Source organism: Haliotis cracherodii, unplaced genomic scaffold, assembly GCF_022045235.1.
Source record: "Haliotis cracherodii isolate W230 unplaced genomic scaffold, xgHalCrac1.p SCAF_19, whole genome shotgun sequence".
Classification (NCBI taxonomy): Eukaryota; Metazoa; Mollusca; class Gastropoda; order Lepetellida; family Haliotidae; genus Haliotis; species Haliotis cracherodii.
Window position 1 is genome coordinate 4883145 of NW_027266274.1, and position 24801 is coordinate 4907945.

Genomic DNA, 24801 nt, shown 5'->3' on the forward strand with positions numbered 1-24801 from the left:
GACCAGTCAACTCTACACAAGGATGGAGTCACCCTACATGCTTCATCTGTAGTACGTACAGGACCAGTCAACTCTACACAAGGATGGAGTCAGCCTACATGCTTCATCTGTAGTACGTACAGGACCAGTCAACTCTACACAAGGATGGAGTCACCCTACATGCTTCATCTGTAGTAAGTGCAGGACCAGTCAACTCTACACAAGGATGGAGTCACCCTACATGCTTCATCTGTAGTACGTACAGGACCAGTCAACTCTACACAAGGATGGAGTCAGCCTACATGCTTCATCTGTAGTACGTACAGGACCAGTCAACTCTACGCAAGGATGGAGTCACCCTACATGCTTCATCTGTAGTACGTGCAGGACCAGTCAACTCTACACAAGGATGGAGTCAGCCTACATGCTTCATCTGTAGTATGTACAGGACCAGTCAACTCTACACAAGGATGGAGTCCAGTATACATGCTTCATCTGTAGTAAGTACAGGACCAGTCAACTCTACACAAGGATGGAGTCCAGTATACATGCTTCATCTGTAGTAAGTACAGGACCAGTCAACTCTACACAAGGATGGAGTCCAGTATACATGCTTCATCTGTAGTAAGTACAGGACCAGTCAACTCTACACAAGGATGGGGTCCAGTATACATGCTTCATCTGTAGTAAGTACAGGACCAGTCAACTCTACACAAGGATGGAGTCCAGTATACATGCTTCATCTGTAGTAAGTACAGGACCAGTCAACTCTACACAAGGATGGAGTCCAGTATACATGCTTCATCTGTAGTATGTACAGGACCAGTCAACTCTACACAAGGATGGAGTCCAGTATACATGCTTCATCTGTAGTAAGTGCAGGACCAGTCAACTCTACACAAGGATGGAGTCCAGTATACATGCTTCATCTGTAGTACGTACAGGACCAGTCAACTCTACACAAGGATGGAGTCAACTACACATAAACAAGGGAGTACACAAGCCACATGTACACATTTCGCGGAAGGACGTACAAACAGAACACATTCACAGAATAGATTTATTGAAAACATAACAATTGATAATTACTAAATGAAATGTATACATTGACATAAATTAAAATCACAGTGACAAAGATTGCTATGTACAACAATGTTTCTTATGGAGCAAGAGTAATTGTGAGAGAAAGGAGAGTGTCAAGGTTACATTGCCCTGAAGGATACATTGTCACCTGGCATTGCCTACAGAGCTGAACAGCTCACATGGAATGAGGAAACAAGCACTGCTTTTATATTCCTGCTTTCATATGGTGAAAATAAGGATATAATTTTTCTCTATATATGCTACAATCTGTACTCAATAATAATGTCTGCTTTTCATAACCTTTGTTTAGTTTCACATTATTAATTGTCAGGTCACAAGGCTTTATACCAATAAGGTCAATAGGCAGAAACCATGGAAAGGGAAAATAATGTTAAAATCCAAACAATGTTTACATCGATAGGGAAAACATGCTAATATAAAACAATATTTTTAATGGATAAAAATAGAAATTGATTGCCTTGACAAATTGTGACAGATCAAGTTTAACATGACCTGCATGGTGATGAGAAACATTTAAAAAGCTTTTCATGGTGTGATATTGATCACAACGGTCGAGGACACTAGACTGAGGATATGGACCAACACACAGCATATGTACCGAGTGTACAACAGTTTACAGCAGTAGCAATCTGGTCAACAATAAAAGAAATATACAATTTTACCGACATGTGCAATTGGAAACACAGACTAGCAAGATGTACAACAACGGGCTATCTTAGACAGTATATAGAACTTACATCATCATATACAGTGTTTCCATATTTGTTACACCAATAACCATGGCAACATACACATCACACACACTATTCTCACATACCTGATGTAGAGTACCATACAGATTACCATAAAGAGATTTTAATCAAACCAAAATTGTTATCTAATGAGTCAGCTTAAAACTAGCATACTTTCTCCAAACTGTGGGATGAAGTATCTCTTGTCAACAACTGGTGGAATATTCACGTTACATTCAATGTGAAACAATTGTTTCAGTGATAGATCAGAAAAATATTTATCAATGCTACAAGTCTACAACTTCAACAACATTTTTTTTAACTTTACAATTTTGGACCACTTGCTGGATGAGATCACTACGTCCAATGAGCATCAATGCACGATGCAGCCACATTAAGAGAAGTCAATATCAGCCACTCCACAGAACTGAACTGTAATTTCCTATGATTGGTCATGGAATGTAAAACCAGAGCAGTTCAATAACTTCATGTTTTAAGCCATGTTAACTGTATTTCAGGATGAGGATGCAGTACAGCAGGAAAGGATGCAGGTCACTCTCACTTACCACTTTGGTGATGCCCAAGAGCACAGGATGCTGACATACCAAGGATCATAACCAGGCTGAATCAGCAGATCCTGACGTTACTTAGAAACACAACTCCCCTGCCAACCTTATCTCTTGCCAGTCAGAAAAAACTCCAACTTTATAACCATGGTCACAAAGACCTATAAACAATTGAGTCTGTGCAAGATCATAGCACACACACAAATATCCCATCTTCCCGAGGCAAGGGAATGAACTGACTGTAAAAGTCCTGTTTCCACCCTTGCCGCACTAGGCTGGACAAGTGTCTGTTACAATTTATATTGACCAATATCAGTTGCATTTGCTCAAGTGAAGACAATCTCATCGATAATCAAGATCTATATTGAAATGAAACGGGTCTTAAGTGCATCAAATCATGTGAGCACCTTGATTAAAAGCATTAAAAGATTTAGAAAATTTCTGTTGTCACAAAGTTGGCGGTACACATGCTTGCAAATCCTGCAATCTACTGAAATCTGCACAGTAGTTTACAACCGGATGTCAACTACATTTCCAGCCTAGTTTTATAGTCAGTTAACTCCCTTGCCTTGGCAAGATGCAAATATCTATGCCATCAAAATGCGGCAATACCACATCCTCATTAGTCCCGTTACGCCAAGCATCAGATAAACTGCTTGGGCAAAGAAAGTATACACTTCTAAACAGGATTTGACTTAAGCGTTACAAATGTTATCTGGCTGAAAACAGTCGCCAGAACACTGCAAACGTAAGGTCCAAAACAGGTCCAAGTTCATCACAAAAGAATAACCATTTCTCGTTTGTTCATTCTTAGCCACATAAAACTTGGGTGCATACTTTCTTTTGCCTGGCAGTTTACTCGGCCACCATCCTAACCTGGCATCCTACACAGGCATCCCATCAGACATTGGAAAGAAAGTTTTATATTAAAGAATGAACATCACTTCTGATCACAGACAGACACATCCCGATAAAGCCAATAGCTCAACACAATGCTTGTGACACACTAAGCAATAAGAATAAACAACAATCAAGATAATAAACACCATGTCAATGCTTGGTAAGAGTTTACAACCAATTACATATGCTGACTGACATGATTAAGCTTATCCTTCATTTTTAAAGTGTTTAGGTGAAACTAAAAAATTGACAAAATTTCCCAAATTATCTAGAACAACAGAATTTTAAACAACTATTCGAAGTATACACACAGATACAAAAGTCAGCATAAATTCAGCAGTAGCCGATTAGGGAATGAGTAATTTGAAAAATATGCTTCAGTTATGAGATGAAAATGTGTCATACTTGATATTAGTAATGACATGTATTGTTAAAAGTGCTTCTTACAAAGTATAATTTTTCAATAACTTGTAGAATGCTTAGCAATTGGGAACTCTTATAAATATTGCAGAAAACATGCTAAACAAATTCAGATATTCATTTGACAGAACGTCACAAGAAGCTATTTGAAACTGTTTTAGATGATAATTTTAGAAAGGTGAAAAGTATCAATTGTTCAAAAAAATATTTCCTCGAGGAAATATTTTATTTTATGCATGCACACTAAATATCAAAGATAATTTTATAAATGAGATGTTTCATCATTATGTCAAGTACACAATGCAGAAGTCTGTGACAATACGAAACTATGATCCCTGTTTTAACCCAGTAAACAGCAGCGGAATAAAAGCATTCCAGAATTAGTGGTGATGTAGTAAAGCCAGCAAGGCAAGATGGGTTCTGTGAATTAAAAACACCAAATATACTGATGGAAAGAAATACAGGAACACCTACAGTAAAGCAGAACACTACACACTGTGTTCAAGAAAATGCTTAAAATCAAAAACCGAAGTCAGTATTTGGTATATTTCCAACACTATCTCAATGTTTGGCTACATACCAAACACCACACAAATCATGCTTCCATTCATAGCTGTTCCCTTATATACTAGTATTTCCTTCAGTATATGGTCCATCTTGGAAATACTCAGTGAAGATTCAGTCGTAAGAACTCATGTAACTTGGTCTTTTGAGCTACCAAGCAGAAATAAAAAATAATGAAAAGTCACTCGTGTTCAAGCCAAGTATTTTGACTAATTTCTGTTATCAAACTGGATAGGGAAGTAACATGTTTCTTTCATTACATTTTATATATTTGTTTATTTCAAACAGCCCATGATTCATTAAACACTTCACTCAAAAAATTAAATAAACATGCTTCCTAAATGTGTTATTTTTACCACCAACCTAATTTTAGAGAAGGGAATCTGTTCAGAAGGCTCTTTCTTACAAAAGTTGCTAAAAGACTGTGGTTGGAGATCTTGTTATAGAGGTGAAAATGTTGAGGTCATGACCTCTGGGTTCCAGGTGTTCTAGTTCCTGTTCTAGTAGGCGTCACGGTTGGTCACATTGGTCATGTCACTATGTCTGAAAACAAAAAAAACAACTTAATGCACAGGCCATTTGGTGGAGCTGTTACACAGAAATTGAAAATAAGTAATTCTTGTAGTTTTAACAAATAGTTATGAAAGTGATCACAAACATTGGTATGTGTTCAGTCTACGGCTCAATATTATTCCGAGGTCTTTAAGAATATCATCAGATTATAAATGGGATAACTGCTACAGATACAATATTAGTATAATTTTAATTGTAATACGATTAATATTAAAATAGAATTGCAATACTTCCTGACATGATCAATTATGAACATTACAATTATAAAAAGAATCTTGAAAGCTGGTTATAAACTAAAACAAAGAGCAAATCAACAAGAAAATGATAAATTGAAAATGATAAATTTGAAACAAAATCAAACCTATGAATGAACAGTTGCTACCTAACCACCAATTGTAAAGCTTGACGTGATCAGATGTACTTCTCTATGTAAACAGGACATGACTGTCATGGCATATTGCACGTCATGGCATGTCAGGCAATCATGGTTATTACCTTTTTATAACATTTTCTGTCAAAAATTTCTGCAAAAATTTAGATTTTTGGCTTGATGGATGAGCTTGTTATCATAATTGTAAAGATAAGAAAAAAATAACACATTCTTTTAACAAGCAGAAACTTTGAACATTTTGAAAGCCTCTGTTGGGGAAAATAAGCCAGAAGCCTGATTCATAAGCAGGGATTTTAAAAATAATATCATTTATATAATTTTGAATGAATTGGTGCTGCTTTTACCAAAATCACATCATATCTGCGTAAGGCACAAGGAAAGTCTAAAGTGATGCAGACTGTCAACATTTACTGCTTACGTGTATGTATATGATCAAGCTGATGAGGCCCACAGAAGGATCATGTGTTTTTGGTTTCTCACAATCAGCAAATCCTGACAACTAAGGGCCACAACTCTGCAATTTACCCTTAGTCGGCCCGGACAAAATATCACTTTCCTTCTGTGTCTTCACATCCATTAAACAAAATTTGGTCTAAAATCATAATTTTTGAAGGTTGATCTTCCTCATCTTAGTGGAAAGAAATAATTACCGGTAATGAAATTTTATTTTGTCAATTTGACGGCCATTTCTAAAGAAATTGCAGTTTGAACAAGCTACTAATCCTGGACATAGAATTACGAAACATTGTCGATTCTGCTCATTCGATCAATCAACATTGCATGAAGCTGTTTTGGGCATGCACATGACAAGCAATATATCAATCACAAACAAAGACTAAGTGTCCATGTTTGTCAAAGGGGATGTAGGCATAGCACAAGATGATACACCCAGGTAAAAATACCAAATTTACCAAAGTGAATGAACATGATGAATGAACATTCATGGACCAAACATTGTGTCTGAAATGTAAAGAGATATCTGGCTGACTAGCATCTAGAGAGGGGGGATAACTCTCTTTACCACAGCAAATAAACACATTGAGCTGATGCAGATCAGGACATTTTACAATTCCAAACGGCCATCTTAGATTTCAAAATTAAATTCTTTATTGAACTAAAAACAATGATTACTTATTGAACAATCATAATGAAACAAATTTATAAAATGAAAATAAAACAAATCTGAATTTAGTCTGAAAAATATGTTTTTTACCAAAATTTATAAAAACACAATTTATAAATTCAAGCATGAATAACATTAATTAATGTGTGTGTGTGCTTATAGACATCAAATATGTACATAAATTCTTCATGAAAATGACAGAAGAAAAATACACAAGTAAGAATGACGTTTGGGTGAAATATGCTGATTTGCATAAAAGCTTCTGCTAGATGCTGTCCCATGCCACGGAGCTTGTAGATCTGAAGCTACATCCTCTATAGGTCCCTGTGTAACATGGTCCCAACTGTCTGCTACATCCAATCCTGCAGGGACTTCTAACATACAGCCCTACAGACTAACTATCAATAGCACAAGCATATCAATTTGCATGTACAGGCTAAAACAGTTGTAGACCATATGACCAAGATGACACAGATAAATGATTGAACTTAGTACAGATATAGCAAAAGACGAAGTTTCATGCAAGAACTGAAATCAGAAAGACACATATATTTTTTATAAGAAGCAACTTTGAACTTTTTCAAAAGCATCTTTTGAGGAAAATAAGCCAGAGGCTTTATCTTAAAAAGGGATTATGACTATACAGTAAACTACGGTTATAACGAACTCAAAGGGACCACTAATTTTAGTTTGTAATAACCGTAGTTCGGTATAAGCGTATATATATAGGGAATATATATAACAAAGGACTAAAAAAAAATTTGTTATATCAGTAAGTTTGTTATAAGCGTATTCGTTATAAACATAGTTTACTGTACATGTAAAATCATAAATTCCTTTAGTGAATGAGTTGGTGCCTGAAAATCATCCATGAGTATTTTTACTAAATAAAAAGAAGCAGATGAAGCAGAGAGTGGCTGACCTGTACGGGGCATTGGATTATATGCACAGTTAATGCAGGCACTCACATGCACAGAGGGACGAGGATGCATTAACATTGCTACCGTATGTGGATATAATGGGCTTTCTAGCTCCTTCCTTGACACAGGGAAGACAATGCTGACAAATCCTACATCAGAGTGAAGCAGTCTCTATCTTATCATGTCTTTCATATAACATTTTATATTAACATCAAATAAACAAAACAAAAAATAGCTCCATGGTACTGTAGCTCACCTGGATATGAAGTCAAAAGTTGAAAATGTTGACAGCCACTTAACATTGCTTTTCAAATATTTTGTTCATCAATACTGAGGACAAATATGAAACAAGTATCTCTGTTTCCAAACCACAGGAAACAGCGATAGAAACTAACAATTTTTATCCACTAGTCCTCATAATGATAACATATAGCAAAACCCTCAAAAAGGACAAATTTCTACTTGTCCTTAAGATACTTAACTATTGGACAGTTTGGCAAGGACAATAGACTAGTGTCAATTTCTAACGCTGAGAAACTACTACCAATTACACAAATTTAATTATACTTTGAACAACAATGACCATAAAAAGCTCTTTCAATATGGCTGCCTTGGTGGCCATATTGGAAACTACATTTGAATAAATTCAGGTGACATCATTGATAGGAACAAGCATGTAAAGTTTCAGCTTCATTGGTCAAGTGGTTTCTGGGAATAAGATGTTTACAGACACGCAACTGCTGTGGACAAGAAGGCCTTGACAAAAGCTCACTTGACTTTCAGTCAGGGGAGCTTAAAAAAAAGTAATAATTTGCAACATTGTTTAAAAAAAAAGTCATTAGATAGAATTGCAGATGTTTATGATGCATTAAGAAAACACCATAGAAGAGGAACAAAATATATATAAGATTTTCAGTGTTATTTTTTAATTTCAATATGGAAAGAGGACTGCTCCAATCTAATCTAACATTTGTCTACATTAATCCAGTAACAATTGACAAAGAAGTCAAATGAAAGACACTGAAAGCCCGTATCATATATTTCAGTCAACAACATAGAGATGACAATACTTTAGCTGAAGCGATTACCACCCAGAAACATAATTTTTTCTCAGAATACTTAATTTAATACCCTCCTAATTTAAAACAAATCCAACATTTTTCAATAATGCATCATTTCTTTTACATGGTATTTTCTAAAATATCTATCACTTCCAAACAAAACATACATGACATTTACTTGAAAATACTTCAACATAAATCACAATAAAAGAAAAAGAAGACGTCTTGTGTCCATTATTCAAAGTTCTGCTGTCAAATTACTTCCTCTTGTGAATCTATTTTCCTCCTTCCTTTCTAAGTACACCTCCCACCCCTCACCCCAAGACACTGGGTTGAAAGGCTTCTTTTTTCCAAATTGAATTTTATAGAATAAAAATGAAAGGTTTTACCACCACCACATATAAATCAGTAAAAATGAACTCTGTAGAAGGTATTTCTGGGGAATGTCTGTGACGGCCTACAACTGTTACCAGCTGGATGAAGCAGGGCTGGAGAGGGCTAGTCATGCACTAAGGTCCAAGTGTAGTGTTGTAGCAGACAGTTGCAAGCTGCATGTTACACGCCCCTGTACAACTCAAAGGATGCCACGGAATTCGTGTACACAGCTACTGAAATACTTTAGGTGCTCCTTGCTCACTGACAGATTTTGAAAGAGGGTCCGGAAATCTACTTGTAAACGGCATAATTAATATCAGCATCGTAATATTGCTTCGAACATTTACTATATTAATGTCATAGTTTAATCAAATACAATATCGCCCTTGCATATTCATCAGATGTTCAAATTCAGATTATGTCAATAAGGAATTTCTCAAATTGAACTCTTTGATGGATTTTCTAAAAATTAATACTGCATCGGCAATATTTCAGCCATGTACATATTAAAATATATCCATGACTTATTTTTCAACAAATAAATTTATGACTACCACATGTAATTTACAAAAAAGTTTTCAAATTGAGATGCGCTGTCAGAAGAAATTTCACTTCTGTTTTAATTCTGGGCAAATGTTCCTCAAAGAGTTCTTTTATGATTACTTTATCTCACAAGTTATTCAGTTATGATAAAATCAATGATAATCATAATAAGAAGCAGATACATAATAACGAAACATGAAACAGATCTTTCAAAATCTGTATTGTAAAGCAGTTGTTTGCAAATAAAGCTATTTCAGTAGCTGAATTCATACTGGTACCTATTGCAAACGAAATATCTTGACTTTTTCTTCAAGTACAGGGAAAAAGAAAAAGAAAAAAATATCAATCAGTATATTGTGACATCAATCAAGACACATGACACTGCCATTGCATAAAATATGCATTTGACAATATCCATTAAATTTTGGACATGTTAATTAAAAATGAAGTTTAAACATGTGCAAAACATTAATTCTGTGTGTGTGCCTTTTCTTTTTCATAGAGGTGATATCTACAATTGAAAGGTAATGTTCAGAGATAATTATGAATTAATAAACACCCATTAGAGTGCTACATAAAGGACAGATCTATCAGGATATATATCAAAGGGGGGTAACTCTGCACTGACAGATAATACTAGGTTGCAGCAGAGATCTATTATATGGTCTCTGGTTGCAGCAAATGTAGCCATGTTTTTGTACAAAAATCTGTAACAACTCCATTCCAGTATCGCTATTAAAAAAACACTTCATTGCTAGTATCATTTAATATCATAGCCAATATCTGTATTAATATGTTACAGATAACATAATGGGCCCAATGCAAGAGCTAAAAAATTTACTTTTTGCACTTCCTTGATTGAAACAAGAGTGATACACTTTGATTTTACAAAATGAATTTGCAGATGATTAACATGATCAAGGCTGGAGACAATCTAAACATAAATAGTTGCTATTGGGTTGCAGATTCTTAAAGGCCGCTTGAAGAGTGTAGGATTATGATATATACACCATAACTCCATTGTAAGCGGGTGAGGTCATGCATGGCTGGGTTATATGTTGGGGGCCTCAGACTGTGTGTTGCTAGGGGTAACAACATGCATACCACAGTCCCATCTCCCAGCCATGTTTCCATGGTAACACTGCCATCTCAGAGTAGTCATGCCACGTGAATACAAGCAGAACTCAGGTTCTGTTAATTACCGTAGCTGTTCTTGTGAACTCCAACAGCTCTGTTCAAGAATTAAAACTACTGCAGGTAAAATCTCAAATATTAACTCACGAATACAGCATTAACCTATGGGCTAGCACTACGTCTTAGGACAAGGTGATCAAAGTCATCACTTTTACCATTCTACATTGGGTATTGTGTGCCTTAAAGTTCAAATTGTCATCTTCGGGAATCACTAGTATTGGATGTCTGACTTGTTTGTTTGTTGTCAGAGATCACACTTAGCAATACTATATGGCAGCCTTCTTATAGTCGAAACCAGAAATAGTCCTTGATATAATGTGCAACATCCCATGCTGTCAGGGTATGACAGGCAATTAACCAATTCACCAAGCCAGAGTCACGTCTTCTGACAAGCATTGATTGCTGGGGACCTATTCCAAGTCGGACTGCCCACAAGGGACGACTGACATTCACGGCTTATACTAACAGATGGACATCAGGTAGGATTGTCATCGACAGAATGGCATATGAATACAAACTGTGTCGACTATATATATATATATACATTGTATTGATACAATGTGTGGCAATGATTTATAGATGCAATGCGCGTCATATATCTATAGAATCTTTTGGCAATGCTGTATCAATACAATATGTGGAGAAGCTGTATTGATATAATGTTTGGCAAAGCTGTATCGAAACAATGTGTGGCAATGCTGTATCGATACAATGTGTTGGTATGCTGTATCGATACAATGTGTGGCTATGCTGTATTGATACAATGTGTGGCTATGCTGAATTGATACAATGTGTGGCAACACTGTATCAATACAATATGTGGATAAGGTGTATTGATACAATGTGTGGCAAACCTGTATCAATACAACATGAACAATGAATGGCAGCGCTGTATCGATACAATATATGGCAATGCTGTATTGATACAAAGTGTGGCATCACTGTATCTTTTCAATGTGTGGCATCGCGGTATCGATACAAAGTGTGGCATGTACCTATAGAATGTGTGGCAATGCTGTATCAATTCAATGTGTGGCAAAGCCGTATCAGAATTATGTGACAATATTGTCTGATACACAAGATGTCATATCCTTACACAAATATATTTTGAGCATGAAAAATCTCTGAAAAACTTGTCATTTTTCAGTTATCTTTATCATCTGTTTATAAAAAACAAATTTGTAAAGAAAAAGGACAAACACATCATGTACTGCAATCGATATCAAATCCTTCACAAACGTGACATTTATTTTCTATTTTCAAACACTGTTTTAAGATAGTCAGTCTGTCTGTTGAATAGTGTTTACAAGGTAGACACAATTTTATAGATAACAACTTCTTTAATACTGTAAAAAACGATGTTTTGTTATAGATCCTTATACCTCGCTTGACAACGGTATAAGGATCTATACCGAAACGTCACTTTTTACAGTATTAAAGAAGTTGTTATCCATAAAATTGTGTCTACCTTGTCATCCGTCAACTTCTAAGCAATTCCTATAAAAAAAAGAATAGTGTTTAGCACTTTGTGAACACTGATCAACACTAATTCATTTGAATCCAAAGGCTTACATCCGTCGTAACCCCGACAACCCTTGCAATTACTCCCCAGCAACATAAGCTTGTCATCAGTGGTGACTTGGAGGATTGGGTGGCGAGACTTGGTGACCTGACTGAATGAGTGTCATTGTACCACAGCGGCGGAGATGATATCATAATATCATTCACTGGATTGCCTGGTCCAGACTCAATTATATACCCCATGTTAGATAACTGTTAATAGATTGTTTAACAACAAACAAACAATACAAACATGTTATAAAAATATTGAAATATCACAAATGATTTTCCAGTCATATTGACTCTGTTACTTCTAATCAGACAGACAACAGTGCTTGTTAGAGCTCATCAAACAGTGTTCAGTGAGCTGATAAATCCAGGCTTTGTGCACAGGTACTTCAAAAGTGGGTGCAAAATGTTCCAATAGCAAAACTAAATGGTAATACTATTAACGTTTTGATGTGAACAGCACAGCAACTCAACGACTAGTTAGTAAGAAACAGATCAGAAACACAATACATCCTTACCACCATGCCACTAAGTGACTACCAGGCATCGAATCGGCTGTCGCATAAAACACACAGTTACTTAATGAACAACAACATACTACAACTGTAACAGAAGACAAATTCAGCCATGCCGTAACTAAAAACAGGTGCTTATTATTATCAATTAAAACTACAAAGACACAGCATGTCTCGGCAATAAACAGGTGCGTCCTATCTCTGTTCACATGATTTTAGAAACTACATGTATAATCTCTGAAATTTCAGTTTCAATTTTGAGTAATGATACCAGGAATAAAAAAGGTTAATGCACCATCTACTCCTGATTTACATCTGTCACCTCATTCATTTGAGACCTTTGACTGTTAGGATATTGCAACAGCTATTTTCAACCAAAAACGAAATCAATTGCTTTGGCAAAGGCCAAGAAAATTGCTAAAACAAGAAACATGATTGGCCTTAAATGCTTTCATGCAATAAATATTTCTGATGACAGGGGAACAAATAATAATTCAACTTCAACATAATAAAAAATTCAACAAACTGGGCCCCGTTTCTCAAAGTGATCTTAGCGCTAAGTTCATCCCAACTCCCATACCTTAACAAAGGCTTATGATAGCCGTAGCGCTAAGATGACCCCAACTCCCATACTTTAACATAGGCTTATGATAGTCATAGCGCTAAGATGACCCCCACTCCCATACTTAAACATAGGCTTATGATAGTCATGCGCTAAGATGACCCCAACTCCAATACTTTAACATAGGGTTATGACAGCCATAGTGCTAAGATGACCCCAACTCCCATACTTTAACATAGGCTTATGATAGTCATGCGCTAAGATGGCTTTGTGAAACGGGGCCCTTGGTTACTGCAAACATAACCCTAACTCTGCTAAGAGAAACTTTGTTTCAAGATTAAGAATTTCTGAACTCTCAAGTAAGCATTAGAACTGTTGGCAAAGTATGGAACATTCTTCTGAACCAGGAGGGAAAACTGCCAAATACCGCTGTTTGTCCCAGGCTGGGTGCATCATCAATACATTCACACGCCAACTGAAAACAGCATCCTCCTCGTGATCAGTTGGCAACAGAAGTTACATGATTGGCAATAGTGATGTCTGGAAATCATGGGAAATATCTACGTCAGATTTAAGTTGTGTTCACAAACATGGGATATTAGGAATCTAGTCTGCTTTTGGAGTCCCATTAGGGATGAACATGCTGAACAGAGCTGATATATGATCATAATCTAATCAGCTCAGGTCACTATATATGATACACCTCTCCTCGTATGCTTGGCTGTACATGTGTGAGTGAGTAGGTTTTTATACCGCTCTTAGCAATGTGCCAGAAACATGACAGAGGACCAGAAATGGGCTTTATACATTTCACCCATCTGGGGAATCAAACCTGGACAAATGCTGTCTATTTCTCCTGACATAACACTGTCTATTTCACCTGATATCACACTGTCTATTTCACCTGATATCACACTGTCTATTTCACCTGACATAACACTATTTCACCTGCCTATTTCACCTGACATAACACTGTCTATTTCACCTGACATAACACTGTCTATTTCACCTGACATAACACTGTCTATTTCACCTGACATAACACTGCCTATTTCACCTGACATAACACTGTCTATTTCACCTGACAAAACACTGTCTATTTCACTTTACAGAACAATACACTGACTACAAAATAACAACATGAGACACAGATCACAGCATCTATGACATCACAAACACACGAGCGTGACAACCTACTGATCTAACATACAAGTACCTTCAAAAGTGACTGTGGTGATGTGTACTTACTTTTTGCCAAACTTGAGGTGTATGATGAGGAATACAATGCCCAGGATGATGCACAAGCTGCCCACGACAAGGTAGGCGATGCCCAGGAAGGGGTTCTTGCCACCCAGCCAGGATGTGGTGGTCAGGATGATGCTCTTCCTTCCCCCAAAGGCCTCTACAGGGTATGCTGGAAGCAGATATAAAACTACTTGAAAAACAAATAAAAAAACATGAAATATGGTGGACAAAAAATATGAAACCATCAGCCTCCTTAACTCACTTGGATTGTTTTATTCCAGCTATATGAGGGAGGTCTGTAAATAATCAGGTCTGGACCAGACAATTCAGTGATTGACATCATAAACATCGATCTACGCCACTGGGATACGAGGACATGCATAAACCAAATCAGCAAGCCTGTCAGTTGCCTCTTATGACAAGCATTGTTGCCTCTTACAGCAAGCATGGGTTGCTGAAGACCTATTCAAATCCTCGGTGGGAAGAGATACCCACAATGCTCACAGACTGTACATGCTGCTGAAACACAATGTTTCTCCAAATATTTATCATATAATATGATTATAAATTTGTATAGCACACTTTTCAAGTTATAACTGCTCACAGGCACTTAGACGAGGATAGATCTTATTATAACTATGGTAACTGGATCAGAGTGCCCTTGATTTTCATTTACGGCTCTGTGGGGGGTATACAACCAAAGGTGCTAGAAGGCTAACAGTCACATTACCATATCTTCCCACCGGGTACCCATTCACTGCTGGGTGAACAGAGGCACATTTCAATAAAGTCACCTGCCTAAGGAGACACCACATGTGGTACATGTGCTTCAGTGTGGGGCAGGACCGAAGCCATGCAAACTCTCGGGAATCAACCGGCCAAACACGGTCACCCACCCAACTACTCTCCGTGCCCAACATTGCTTAACTTCACCTGATTTGTGACCTGTGTGCTGTAGACAGGACCGTGCGCCACCAAACAATTGACATAGCACTGTATAATTGACAGACAACATGGCACAAGCATACAATCACAATGAACAGTATTAACATCACAAAAATGTGCTTTCCATAGGCAGTTGATTATGGTATTAACATGATTGTGCAATTGTTGTTTTTTGAAACTGTGGTCATCACATCAAGCATGTTGCATCAAGAAACAAGCTTGCCATTGAAAATCTGAGAAAAACTAAAATTATACACATCATATACATATATATGAGTTTAATATCTTGGAAAATGACATTTTGTTTTCAGAGTCAAATAAAAGTTACATGTATGAATTGTACAAACCATATGTGATGGAAATCTCATAGTCGCCAGCGGGAAGACCGCTGTTGAATGTGCCCTTATGGTCAATACGCCGATACAGTTTGCGGAACGTGGGGAGAGCGGCAGTTCTCATCCACACAATCAGGTCTTCGTTTTCATACCCGTTGTCGCTGGTGTCATTGGTGTCAAGCTCCCATACAGGTTTGGGCCAGTTCGGAGGCTTCCTATAGCCAGACCAGGCTGAAACAGGCACACCATGTAACGGGTCAAATAAGGTCAAACAGAGGGTGGTATTCCATGTTTTTATTCAACTTTTGTTTTTGTTTGTTAGTTTGTTGTTTATCAAATCTTAACATAGCACTCAGCAATATTCCAGTTATATGGCGGTTTGTAAATAATAGAGTTTTGACCAGACAATCCTGTGATTGACATCATGAGCATCGATCCAAGCAATTGGGATACAATGACATTCATCAACCAAGTCAGCGAGCAGAACCACCCTTTAGTCGCCTCTTACGACAAACGTGTTGCTGAAGATCAACTCTAACCTGGATCTTCATGCAGGAAGTCAAACATGGTTGCTGAAGACCGATTCTCACCCATATCTTCACAGGTGTGAATTTAACTAGTATATTATGTTAATCAGAGGTCACAACATGTCAATGTCTGATCATGTTTTGACAACACCTCAAAATTTAACAACCAAAACCTAATATTGAAAATGACATTTAGCATCTTTTCTTCATAAAAACGAACAGGAATGGCCTCCCTTGATTTCCCAGTGAAAGCCTTAAGATGCTATTTCGAACCATGGGTATGGAACACCATTGCTTTGTAAATAGAGCAGGTAGATGTTCTAAACTGTAATTGGTTGAAGGCAGGCTCCAGACAAACAAGTTCCTGGCTAGGACTGTTCCTAAGATCAAAGTACTTGTTGTGGGATGATACATCGATGCATCAGTGGATCGCGATTTTAAAGTATCAATCACAGTCACACACTCAGTTAAAAATATCAATTCTGACACTTTCACTATGAAGCGAATGTCTATTCAGCTGTTCGAGGTGGTTATTATAATTTGAAACCTCTGATCAATAAATCCGAATGAACAATATCTCACAAGCGGGGTTGTTGAACTTGACATTCTTGTCAGACACCCAGGCTATTCCGGTTTTCAGCAGGGCGACATTCTCAGTTGTTGTGCTGTTCGCTTTGAAGGTCAGTGTGAATGAGTCTGCAGACATTTGAAACAGACTTGAGTATGTTAACCATGTTAAGGCACAATGCAATAAACATGAATGGCGTGGTAACGATTCACCAAGAAAGAAAGTGCAAGAAAGTGAATTGGGCTAAACTCCACTATGAACAATATTTCAATAATTATATATTATTTCCACAAAGTGTGTTGGTTGTTTAACGCCACACTCAGCAATATTCCAGCTATATGACGGCTGTCTATTAATAATCTGGACCAGACAATCCAGTGATTGATATCATAAGCATTGATCCACGCACGGATACGATGACATGCATCAACCAAGTCAGCGACCCCGACCACCCGATCCTGTTAGTCATCTCTTACGACAAGCATATTCACCTCTTACAGCAAGCATGGGTTGCTGAAGACCTATTCTGACCAGGAACTTCACAGGTCTGTTTCCACAAAGTTTTTGACTGAAACTACAGACTGTCAGATAATGCTTGTGACTCAGGGAAACTCAGAGTAAGAGTGTGAGTGATTTAGGTTTAATGCTGCTTTTAACAGTATCCCAGTCATATCACTAGTGTCAGCTTAATGTGGGAGGAAAGCCTGAAGTGATGCAGGTCTAAGACGTTTGCCTTGGTGAAACCCATGAGTACAGGTATTGTCTTGACAAACCTAGAAACATAATCGGGGTGAACTGGGATTCAAACCCATAAACATAGGCTTTTGGCATGCTCAATGGATGCAATGCTGCAGAGTAGATTGTGGCCCCTTAGATGAATAGGCATCTCGATCCCCCATATATCAACCAGACACTCATCCTAAACGTGGTACAACGCCTCCCCTATCGGTCAATAACTAAGGTATTACCAGAGAATGGATCACTGTTAGAAAGAATTTATATCCCAACACAACAGCATACTTTTGGTGGAGAGGCAGGGAACATAGCTATAACATGGCCAATCTTATTAAAATTAGAATTTAGTTCTCTCTACCATTAAGCAAAGATCGGAGGACATCCCATTACGGAGCACATCAGAATGATCTTTTCATCCAAAAAATCAGAGCATTGCTTACCAGATCAGGAAAGTGACTGTCCGAATGTGTTTTGTAATCATGCAACCTTGAAAAGGTTAACACACAACAGCTACAGGCTGCATTCAGTCAAACTCATTGTCTATCTCTCGTTTGGGATAGACAGGAGAGACTTTCCATAGCCCATGTGAAGTTCATGTACTGCTATACAATCTCGAACAACTATTCTTTTGTTCAGTTTTTAAATTTTGAATCAAGATCATTTAAAGCGTAGCCTGGAATGGAAATCACAAGTTTGAATCTGGTGCAGTAAACCTGGATAACGCTGCTTTCAGATTGGCTAATGGTGACTTCTTGTTCTTCATTTCATTGGTCGGTCAAAGGTGGTGAAAGGTCATTCTGATGGGATGACCTCAGATCTTTGTGTAGCAGTAGCAAGCAGTAAGATCTAATTTTAATGTTGCAAGAAATTGCAATGTGGCTGACCAGAGCATAAAACAACATACATTCTCAAACTCATCATACTATTAAAACGGTTATAAGATTTCAAGTCCTAGAAGACGGTTGAATTATTTCAAAAATGGTTTATCAAACAACTCTAACATTTCTTACCATTGAAGAGGCTGTTTGCAATGGCGCCACAAGGAGCGATACCTGTGTTGTTGAAAACCCTGTATGGATCGCAGTCTTGGTTCAGACTGCTATGGGCGATTGTCTGTCCATTGAGCTGGTTGTCATCACGTGATCTGACATAACGACGGTGATTCTGGTAGAAGTTGGTCAAGCCGTAGTACATGTACACATTGCCCTGAAGTTAGACGATGCCCTTGAATATATACTACACCTTCACATCATGCTTCCATAGCGCACCTTTTCAGTTATATTGTAAAAAAAAAAAAAGCATGGGTCTCTTTAGCTAACCAAATGCCTCATCAACAAATTATGCAAAGGATAAACATCATCATTGAATTTGGATCACGTGGTTACAATCCGGGTCCGAATCGGCAGTCAAGTGACAGCGGTCATATTCAGCAGTAAACTTTGTCAAATATCACGACTATAGGGTAACGAATATGAATATTAAATCACGAATACAATAACAAGTCAGCAGTGAATGTATTATTTGTCATATTCAGTGAAACATTAACAACATAAATTATTTGACATGGTTTGTTAATTATTTATATCATATATTTATATACTGCACTTATCCAAGTACTAGTATCTGCTCAAATGCAACAATGACCAGTGACCACAATACTGTTAAATTAAATATTATAAGAGTGTTGTCTTTGAAGAAATCTATGCATATAATATGTTCTTATGGATATGTTTAGGTACAGGGTATGCACATGCTTGCATATTCATAAATATTCGATTCTAGTGGCCACAAATAATGAATTCAATTCATGAATGGATACAGTTCGATTCAACGAACAGGGTTAGAAACTAACAGTTTTTGTCCACTAGTCCTTATAATGATAACAAATAGCAATACCCTTAAAATGGGCCAGTTTATACTCATCCTTGGGATACCTTTACTATTGGGCAGTTTGGTAAGGACTATAGGACTAGTGCCAATTTCTAACGCTGCCTAATACGCGAGTGAATCGTAACAGCCCTAGTAAGTATGCTGCACTGCACATGCTGCTACATATCCGTCTGCCAAGCCTCAGTTAGATTGCACATGTTGCAACCATGTGATCAAAACTCACTGATGATGACTACGACTAGCATAATGAATATCTTGAAAGGCGCACTTAGAAATTTTTGTCATTACTGTTATCGCGATATTCCTTATCGCTGGAATGGCTTGTTTTCACTTTATAAGTATTAGCACACATACGGCTAACTTCAATAATTAATCAGCTCCGTATTTTGTGATTTTATTTTAAGTTGTGATGACAATAGAGTCAGATTACATCCCTGCTACCTCCAACCATGACAGATAAAGAACTGACCTCGAACTTGTCAAGTGTGACTGTTGCCTTGCAGGTGCAGGTCATGTGGTAGGTGGTGGTGTTGGGGTCACTGAGGAAGTTGGAGCAAGTCTGGTTGGGCACATTGGAGTTGTTACAGTTTGTGTAGTCCAACACATATTCCTTAATCTGAAATAGAGAGAACACATTTTATCATGTTAATATTCATAAATTAACTGCTGGCATCACATCCATTTCTAAATTGTTCGTTTGTTGTTCAACACCGCATCAGCGATATTTCAGCTATATGACGGCAGTCTGTAAATAATTGACATCATCAGTGTTGATTCATGCGATGGGATACGATGACATGCATCAACTAAGTCAGCGAGTCTGACCACCTGATCCTGTTAGTTGCCCCTTATGACAAGCATGGCCTTTCTACAGCAAGCATGGGTTGCTGTAGATCTATTCTAACACGGATCTTCACAGGGCCATTTCCTCAAATGGATTTGAAATGATATGTATACAAGCAGTGAGGTCAGGGGAGGGGAAACTGACCTTATCATTGAGTTCAAAATTGTTGCACTTATATAGTGACTTGTATGCACATGTACTTGTGTGTGTGTGTGTGTGTGTGTGGCTGCTTGTACTTGTCGGGACGAATGCCTATTTTATAGTGCCAGCACACTGAGATATCATGCCGCAGTTTAACATGAACATCCCACTCAGACACTGCATTCTGACCCCGAGCCAACAAGTCCTTGTTTTAGCCCCTGAATGCTGAGCGCCAGAAAGGGTAACAACAAGTACCATCCTTAAATGTCTTTTGACGTTGCTGGGGATTGAGCCCCCAACCTTCTGCTCTCTGGGTATACGCTCTACCACCAGACAACGGAGGCAGTCATATACAAGAAGTGTGTGAGTGAGTATGTTTTACGTTGCTTTTGGCAATATTCCAGCAAAAGCATGGAGGAGAATGCCAGAAGCAAGAAGTGTACTTTACACATTTTGCCTGTAATGTTGATATGACATAAAGACATCCGTGTTGCTTGTAACATTCTGTGTTCTCTTTAGTCTAACAACGTGGCGGCCACATGTTCCATGAATGATGCATTATGGGACATCATATTCTAAGAGTAATAATGATGACGCATTACAGGATCGCACATTGACCTACGACATGACATCAATACTATCATGAAGAATACAGTGCGCATGTTGGGAATCGACCCCAAGACTTCGTCATGACATTTATGTAAATTATTATCTCCATGTCATTTTCATATTTTTTCTATTGCAACTGGTACTCTTATTCATTGAACAGATGATGACAGACATAGTTGTTAATGGTTTCTGAGATATTATTTTAAGTCCCCCCCACTGTGATCCAAGTTATGTATCATAGTTACATTATCTGACGTGACAAGCAGGGCTACGCCGAGAGGGATGAAGGCAATGCCGATGGCGAAGAATGCCGGGAGAACTGTGTTCGCTGTCAGGATCGGCTGCCATGCTGGAAGTTTCTGCTGCTTGAACTTTGTATCTGAAATCATGGTAAGCAAAGCATCTTTAAGATAGTTATCCGATACCTATGGCTCCAGCATTGCATCAGTCAAATCAAAGACATATTCATGCAAACATTGTCAGACAACTCATGGCGATATCATCCAAGCACCAAGGTTTTGCTGGACACAAAATATTGCATCTTGTACGTATACAAATTGAAAATGGACGTAAATAAACTTCATTGCACATCCCGGGGGACACAAAAAGGTATTGTCTGTTCATCAAAATTGCAGGTTGCAGCGATAGAAATTGGTACTACTTCTACAGTCCCATTACGGGTCATATCAGAATTGCCGTTCATCCAACCAATCAGAGCACTGCTTACCAGATCATTTTGATCATAGCAACCTTGAAAGACATAAACACAGGGTATTCCGAACAGATAAATGCTTTATGACTGAATCTATACAATCTAGGCCAGCTATTAGCCATTCCAGAATATTTGTTTGTTCCCTTATCAAATATTTAACCACGAATTTGTCAAAATATGTTTCAAAGCAAGTCACCAGTTTGGAACTAGTGCCATGAAACACGAGAAAGCGGCTAATGTCAACTTCTTGTCAGTCATTCCACTGGTCAAAATACGAGAAAGGTCAAAAGGATGTCCTCAGATCTTTGTTTAGTGGTAGCAAGGACTAAGATCTGATTTTAATGAGATTGTATACGGTGTAAGTCTTGTTTGTGCCTTGGAACCCTCCTAAATATGACTAAAATAATCGATAGACACTGGAAAATCCTCAACTGAGGACTCAGGGAGTTAACTGATTATAAAAGTCCAGTTTCGACGCTTGCGGAACTTGGCTGGTATTATGGAGTTACATTTTGGCTGGACAAATCTATGCATAGTCCAATCAAAATCTCGAAACGAAATCGACATCTGGTTCGTAAACTTTCATGCAGATTTCGGTCAATCATGTCGATTGCAGGAATTGCAAATTCGCCAATTCAGCATAGACAGATATTTTCCAAATATTTTCATGCTTTTAATCAAGGTGCTCATGGGAATGAATGTACTTTGTGAAGTAAGACCCTTTATATTACAAAATAGATTTTGATTATCGATCAGACTATCTTGACTGGGCGCTGCCCTTTTGTTTGAAGCAAATGCAAATAGTTTGAGAGGTGGAATCTGATTGGTCAATATACAATTGGTAAACTAACAAAATGATTAAAATTGTGGGGATTGAAGAATTTGGGGACCAAGCTGAAAGAAGGACCAGAGACCACTTTGCGAGAACGTGTAACCCCTGCGGCATCGTCAGCATGATGGTACTCAGCATCAGCAGCTAATCATGATGCTAAGGCATTTACTTGCATAACAAGCATGACAAATGCTTAGACTGCAAAGAGATCAATAAGCATGGAAAGACCTGCACAATAAGCAGATCACTGACATTAGTTTCTCAATTGTCAATGACAGCTGAATCAGCAAAAGACCACCTGTGTTTTTGTTGCTGCCTGTTGATTGGGTTCACTTTTCACAATCTGGGACAAAGTATTAATGATGTTATTTTTCTATTTTGTTTTCCATTTCAAAATGACCATATGAGTCCAGAATCATAATCATTATTTTTACATGCATATAGAAAAAATTTCCCACTATTGATTGTTTTATTTACACTGCAGTCAGTCATTGATATGATCCAATATGTATCACGATAATTGCATGTGCTCTTATCTGTTGTGTGTAAGCCATCTTTTTCATAGACAGGATGGCCAAATATACCTGGCACACCTATGATTTACAGTTGGCAGTGTCAAGTACAGCGCAATGGATGGAAATATTTATTTTTTCACTATTAGCTTGATCTACTGATTAGTGTTTAGTGGAACAGTTATTAAAGCATTCATCCAAGGTCAGAATCGATATTTTTTACTTAGTGTGCGACTGTGATCGATACTTGTATCTAGAAGTATAAAATTGTGATCCACCGATGCGTTGTGTATCGTCCCATCACTAATACTTAGGTGAATTTGTATTTTTATGCTGGACTAGAAGGAAGACCCCAGGTTAAGAACTATTAGTAATGATATTAGTTGTGATGCTGATGCATGCCTACTGTTAAAAATGGTTAAATATATTTGTTATGAAATGAATAAAGATACAAAACATTCAATATGTATACATTTGTATATATAATGTTGCCACCTTTGGTTTGTGGCTGTTTTGACTTTTCAGTGTGGCCCAGTTGGTGTGGCCATTTTGACGAGGGGTTTATGGCCCTTTTGACTTTATTTGTGGTCGCTTAGACCAATATGTTTCTGGCCATTGATTTAACATGATATATACCATGTTATGCTACATTATCGGGTAATTAATTCATAATGGATTATAATGGTGCATGCTTACCACCTATTAAATATGACTTTCACAAAATGTTTCTTGTTCCTTGTTTAGCTTTTATGACATTAGGATTAATCGATGCTGACTCTCTTTACTGACTTTGGTAATCAAAGTACCTGCCATTAGCGACTCAAGGACGGGCAAGTCTATATTATAACAGTATCATTATTTTGTGGTGTGATAAGTGGAATATGTGGTTTACATCACTTCCTGTTTTGGACTATTCATAATCAGTATGTATACAACCTAGGTTGGGTCAAAGGACATCATCCGAACAAATGGGATGGGACATTGACCAAACAAAGGAGTTCTTTTAAACCTATTTCGAGTGGAGGACAGGGTAATTCCACTTCAAAAACATTCTAATTTCTATCATAAAAATAGTTAACGTGTATACTTATGAGTACCCGCGACATATCACAATGAATCCTGATTCAATAAGTGATGAACTATCGTGCTTAGACTGGCATAAATAAATAGTTGACATGGGTGTGGATCATGAGAATTACCGTTACCGCGATAAATAATGTAGTCATCATGGTCATACTAGGCCTATACATGCTAATGATGCTATTCCCTCACGTAATAATGATAAACAGATAAATGGTGAAAAGATATGGTAACTGCAGAATGTGCAGTGTGCTCCTGAAATTGCACGTTTGGTCCCCCTTCTCTCCCCCAACCCCAACAAACAAAACCTACACACAAAAACACACACACAGAGACACACCCAACCCAACCAATTGGCAACTGTCACAGATTCACATAATACGGCCACTTTCCGATCATTAGATTAACAGATATATTACGAATGTACACAATATCAACAGACGACAGTTGTTTCTAGTGACATTATCACCTGATTATGCCGGAATTGCGACATCACCATCAGCCGTAAACAAAATGAGAAGACGGAAACAGAGCAACCTGGATATTTGACATCATGCTATGATCGATTTGACATGTTTAATGGACTCACAGATTAGCAGTTTGATCATTTACATCATATACAATGTACAGTTCATAAAACAATAAACTGATCGTTACCTTTAGGCTTTTTACTAGCTGGTTTGTCTTCTGTCGGACTTTCAGGTGGTGAATTCGTCGCCATCGTCAAAACAGGCCG

At 37.6% G+C, this 24801-nt stretch overlaps 1 protein-coding gene across 3 annotated transcripts; it reads right to left on the reverse strand.

The window, feature by feature from the left end:
• Nucleotides 1-1032: 1032 nt before the first annotated feature.
• On the reverse strand, nucleotides 1033-24801 carry LOC139466707 (cell cycle control protein 50A-like). 3 transcript variants are annotated; one of them, XM_071248338.1, is made up of 10 exons: nucleotides 24723-24801; nucleotides 21175-21308; nucleotides 19805-19951; nucleotides 18456-18651; nucleotides 16725-16838; nucleotides 15628-15846; nucleotides 14339-14504; nucleotides 9529-9557; nucleotides 6140-6188; nucleotides 1033-4807 (listed from the first exon to the last, which is right to left on the reverse strand). In XM_071248338.1, the coding sequence occupies exons 1-9, from the start codon at nucleotides 24784-24786 to the stop codon at nucleotides 6169-6171; spliced, it is 1089 nt and encodes a 362-aa protein (XP_071104439.1). In that variant the 5' UTR covers nucleotides 24787-24801; the 3' UTR covers nucleotides 1033-4807; nucleotides 6140-6168. The 3 variants fall into 3 exon arrangements, with proteins under 3 accessions (XP_071104439.1, XP_071104440.1, XP_071104441.1); XM_071248339.1 differs by lacking the exon at nucleotides 6140-6188; XM_071248340.1 differs by lacking the exons at nucleotides 6140-6188; nucleotides 9529-9557.